This window comes from Ipomoea nil, unplaced genomic scaffold, assembly GCF_001879475.1.
Source record: "Ipomoea nil cultivar Tokyo-kokei standard unplaced genomic scaffold, Asagao_1.1 scaffold3172, whole genome shotgun sequence".
In the NCBI taxonomy this organism is placed as follows: Eukaryota; Viridiplantae; Streptophyta; class Magnoliopsida; order Solanales; family Convolvulaceae; genus Ipomoea; species Ipomoea nil.
The window spans coordinates 2034607-2040501 of NW_017619600.1; the positions used below are offsets into that span (position 1 = coordinate 2034607).

The 5895-nt window shown below is 43.9% G+C and overlaps 1 protein-coding gene across 1 annotated transcript; it reads right to left on the minus strand.

The window, feature by feature from the left end:
• Positions 1-357: 357 nt before the first annotated feature.
• Positions 358-1950, minus strand: LOC109168072. Its single transcript, XM_019317127.1, has one exon. It carries the CDS (start codon positions 1948-1950, stop codon positions 358-360), a length of 1593 nt encoding a protein of 530 aa, XP_019172672.1.
• Between the last annotated feature and the right edge of the window lie 3945 nt (positions 1951-5895).

Genomic DNA, 5895 nt, shown 5'->3' on the forward strand with positions numbered 1-5895 from the left:
AGCAAGCCTGACCAGGTCAACGGATTTGACTAGTCCTGCCTGGTGCACCGTTCAGCCCGAACTAGGGTGCCATGTTGTACCGCCAACACCTTACGTTGAGACTCAGTCCTGACAAACAAGACTTCATGGCCTCCAAGAACACCTCACACACTCTCTGTTTTTAGCTCACCTCAACTCTTTCTTTTCCTGCCAATTCCCTCATTTTACCACTCTTTCTTTCTTTCTCTCATATTGTTTCCCCTCAATTCTTTTCATTCCTCTTTTTCTCTTTTTCTCTCTTTTTCTCTTTTTTCATTTTCATTTTCATTTTCTTTTTACCCAGCATAAAAAATAAACAGCAATCGTACAGGCATAAAACTATAAATGAAATGCGGGTCGCAAAATACAGGCACGCAGGCCCCCAAGTAAGATAAAAGCATAATCAGGGTGGGTCTTCTTCGTCAAGAAGACAAAAGGCACATCGTCATCAACAATGAGAACGCGCACCCTGGATGGAAGCTCAGCTAAACATGTGAAACGAGTCTCTCCTGGTTCGGCAACAGCCCAATCAGCTAGGGCCTGTGCCGGCAGGTTAGCCCTTGATGGGCACAAACTGGCAGAGACAGACCCAGATGAACACAGGAAACGGAGGCGGGATACAACCTCATCTAACACCCACGGCGGCCGGCTCGAGGCATCAAGATAACGTCCCAGGTCCTGTATCGTGGATTCCATAATAATCTCCACATATCCTCCAGCCAGGCACCACTGTAGACAGGAGAACAAAACCCGAAATAAACCTTGGGTATGCTCCCCTCGCCCAGACCACGCCACCCCATAGCAGAGTCCGCCGATTGAGTTGCGCACCAAGGCTGCGGCCCCCTCTCCAGCTTCTGAAAGATATACATTAATCTTAAGAGCTCTAGCTGCTGGTGGGGTCCACCTGACCGCCCTAACCAATCGTCTCGGCACATGTACCTCCAGATATGCAACTATCGTCCTCCAGCTCGGGGGCAGGATATGCCAACGCCTGAACAGGCATTCCGCAACCCCTCTAGCCACCCCGAACATAACTCGCGCAACACTCGGGGCACCCCGATCATGCATACAGCCGTTGCGGTGCTTCCATAGCTCCCACATCACCAAGCATGGCAACTTGCTAACAACAAAAGAAAATAAAGGGTTACGCGCCCCTCCCCGGCCCCAGCCAGCCACTAACGTCCTAAGACGCCGGTGCCGTGACTGCAAGCCTAGGGACGCCAATATATAACTCCAAACAGTTTTTGCTGTTTCCCCATCATAAAAAAGATGTGCAATGGTCTCAATAGACGGGTCTGGGCAACACCTACATCTTGACACGAGCACATGCCCGAAACGAGATAAGGCATCATCCGTGGGTATCCGCCCTCGGAGCACTCTCCAAGCCAAGAAGGATACCTTAAAAGGAAGGTGCTTACGCCAACACTTAGCGAGAAGTGGGTCCGGTGCAATGGGCAAAACAGGCCTTAGGTAAGCCTTAGATGAGGCATAAGAAAACATACCGTCTGATGCGGCTGTCCAGAGAGGAATATCCCTCGGGCCTTGGCTCATTCTGGACAAATCAATGGCAACCCCTGCATATATAAGCTCCTCATGACCAGTCAAATCAAGTACACAATCATGTATGTAATCCAGGAGCATCTCCCGAGAGTAAGAAACCCTCGGGAACGGAAACATGTTTCCGAGTGGCCCCAAACCTGACCAGTTATCCCACCAGAAATTAACCCGGCCCTGGAACACGTGCCACATGAGAACCCGCTCCACCTCATCACGAACTGCTAGCATTCGCTTCCATGTGTGCGAATCCGAATACCGGGCCACCATGGCGACCGGATGGACCCGCCTACAATACTTGGCTCTCATAAAATCTGACCACAAAGTGTGGTCAATGCGAAAGTTCCACCACAGCTTCACACTGGCTGCTCGCACCATTAAGTCTAAGTCTAGGAAACCAACTCCCCCTTCCTTCTTAGGCAAGGAGAGCGTCTTCCACGAACTCCAATGGTACTGGGCCCCACCCAATTGCTTCCAGAAGAAGCTATTAAAACACCGTTCTATATCCCGAACGACTTCCTTGGGAGGCGCACAGGCTGCAAACAAGTGTAGCGGGGTAGCCTGTAACACTAACGATATCAAGGTAGCCTTCCCCCCTTTGGACAAAAGTCGTCGTTGCCAACTCAAACACTTAGCTTTGACTTTATCGATCGTCTTGGCAAAGTAGATGCATTTTTTCCACCTTGTGTACACCGGGCACCCAAGATAGGTAAATGGGAACTCATTATGCACGCACCCGGTTTCCCTGCGAACACTGTCCACTACCCGGTGCAGGGTATGTGGGTGCATATAGTATGCAAAGTGTTTTGATACTCCAAAAGCTCCTTTAGATTGGTTCGTGTGTCCTCATAATGTTGCAAAGATAGATGTCCTTGCTCGGTTAAAGTGTTTCCAATCTTTTGACACACTACATCACTTGTTTCAGTAACTTTTGCAAACAATGATGTCAACAGATCATCTTCATCTACTTCACGGCTTCGGGTTGCACTTAGATTCAAAGAGTGCAAAGATTTGAATAAATTTCTTCGAGAATCAGTAAGAACTGGGTTTTCAACAAGCTGTATGTTTCCGTCTGGTGAATCGACTTCAAGATGTTGATTTCTAGTTTCTCCTTCTTCGATGGTCTTTGTTCTTGTGATGACATCTGTATTTAAATTCACTTCTTCCAGAGAGATATTCTGATGTGACATCACAGGGTCATTATCATGTACTTACACTTAACACAAACATTCCCCCCAATTGATGGTCTAATTTCACCATCAACTTGGTCCCTTACTTCATCCCTTACTGAAGCCATAATAGGATCCATTCTTTGCTCCTTTTCATTATGAGCATTTATGTCAACATTGGTGGGGGTCACATTTGATATCAAAAGTTCAGCACTATGAACTCTGACATTGACAGACACAGTGTTCAGTAGCAAAAATTGGCACATCAACAAGTGTATTTCCTTCATTTGCCCTTTCACCCAAATTGTTGAGAAAATCATTAGCTATATTAAAGGAGGTATCACCTGGTTGTCGATGAGTGTCAGCAAAGGATTTATGTAGGGCAATCTGTAGACTCACTTCATTTTGTCTTTCCAAATCATCAGTAAGAATTTGAGTGACATGTTCTTGTGCTGCTGCGGCAACTCGTTTTCCTTTATCATTATTTTCTTGAAGCTTCAGTATATAAACTTGATTTGTATCCATGTTTAGTGCTTCAAAGCATTGAGTCAGTTCCAAGCCACTCAAATGCAAATTCCTCACTACGTATCAACTCGGAGTTGACTTTTGAGATAAATGAATGGTATCTTTCAAGTCTTCATTCTTTCCATGCTTGCACTCGGTTTAATTCTTCCATCAATTCAGGATCATCTTGGATTTGTGCTGAGACAAATACCACGGGTTCAGTACTTACTTCAGCTGTAGATTGACTCGAAATTCTCCTTCGCAAGTCATTGGAAACTTGCACTTCTACTTCTGCAAACTCCATTCGTATTGTGTCTTCTTCGGCATGTGCAGCTGGCATCACGGGTCTGTTGACTTCATGAGCTTCAGATTCCAACTCTTCTTGGAATGGGACGAGTGCCATAGCTGAGCTTATATGTAACACCCCTAAATTTTAAAATATTTAAAACTTATAAAATAAAGGCAAATCTATTGATAAAATCCCAAACAGAGCATAAACGAAACATATTAGTCGGGGTGCTATGCCACATCTAAGCTGGAGAACTTAGATGCACAGGCTGTACTAACTAACTAAACATAAATCCATGACTAAGTACAAATTAAGGCACGCAGGCCAGCTAACTGAATCTAAGACTATCTAGACCAGGTCCGGGGAATCTGACAAGCGCACTCCAAGCTATTAAACTGCACCTGAAAAACATGCGGTGTAACAACCGCCAGCGAATAATGCTGGTAACCCACTCCAACGCGTTAAGTACAATATAGGTAGATATAAGAAAATCATTTTGAAACTGGAATACATATATACTTACAAGACTCTAATTTAAATCCAAGATCAAGACTCAAGGCACCATAACAAACTCGACATTATAGAATAATCATAAAGACTAACATGCGTCCTAAGAACACGTTGCAAGACATAACTGAGAGATAGGCGTATAAACAGCAAATAGAGGCAACGAAGATATTCAAGGCAATCAGTTAGCAAGTAATCAACAAAGCACACAATCCATCTTCCAACCTTATACCAAGTTCCAACCTTGTAGCTCCCATCCTTCCTTATATCAGTTCCAACCTATACTTCCAGGCCACCCTTATATCGCCTCCCTTATTCCTACGGGCAACTACATGCCCCCACCGACAAACCACCTTTCAACCACCAACATATAAGATAGCGCCGCAGTGCTATTCGCATGATTCGCACCTCTAGTGCCAATATCAAGGGGTCAGCGCATATAGCCCTGACATGACACCGCATCACTTATAACCTGACCCATGATCAACGGCAAGCTAGTCAAAGGTGGGTTTGTGCCTTTAGTATAGTAACTGCTACGCCAGTACCTTTAGTACAATGACCGGGCACAAGTGGTGCCAACCGCCAACAATTCAATTACACCAATCACAATCTCATCATCATCATCATCATCAATCACACCAACCACTGTGCAATGACGACGATACTCATCACCATTCAATCAATCAACACATAATCAATCAATTAACAATCAAGACACAACACAACAACGAATAAATCCTATGCAAGGGCTCTATCAAGACTCAATCATAGAATTACACATACGATTATGAAAGGAGCTAATAAATAAGATATAGCAAGGAAAATAGGTTTTGTTGAGACATGGGTTACCTCTTAGCCTTAATTAATCCTCCCATGGATATTAAGGTTCTTCTCTAAGATTTCCTTCCGATTGATCTCCCTAGGTTTGGTTGTGGGGAATCTCCCAGGGAAGAATTTCGTGTAATACAACTATGGGTGGTAAGGGTTCTAATTGCTTTCTAATCCCCTATTTATAGAGTTGGGAATTCTAATCAGAGTTTGAATAGTAAAGACCTATGTTCTACTCCTAACAGGATTATAGGCCTAGGATTCCTAATTAGAATTCGACTGGTAAAAAGGTCTACTCTCTTTATTCCTGATAGGCTTACGATTCCAGTTTAGGCAATGGTCCACGATCCATGGTGGACCAAATTAATTAATTAAAGGGGATCCTAATCAAATTAAATCCTTTCTAATCATTATTAACGGAATTAATTAAAAAATTAATCCAGGATTCAAGGCCGTAACACGGGGTGTTACATTATAGCTTCCTGATCTCTATTGCATGGATTGCTAGAGCCCATATGTGCACTTGCTGCAGATATGGTCCTACCGTTTCTTCTTCGGGAGCTTTATGGTGTGCTAGTGGAACCACCTCCTTCAGATCCTTTCCTTTGGTTTTATTTCTTTCCATAGTTGGGTCCATACATTCTGAAAAGTGTTCTGTAAATTTCGACACTTTTATGTGTTCTAAGAGGCACAGATTTCTTCCTTAGAATTTCTCCAATAATAAGACCATACCCAACTTTCTGAAGAAAGTGTTCTCCTTCAAGTGGTCTTCCATGAGGTTTCGCACCGTACACAAAGACCAACAGTCGACTGACGATGTACTTAGCCCAGTTGAATTTTATTCCTTGCATAATTCCATTCATCAGACCTACGGATGGTGCAGACAGATCATCCAAATTTCCAAGCTTGTTACCAAGGATTTTATAGATCATATCAATAACCATCTCAAATTCAGGTTTTAACACGTTATTGTGCTCGGTCAGACAATGAACTGCAGGAGCGTTTGGACCACGACTTTCACCCCAA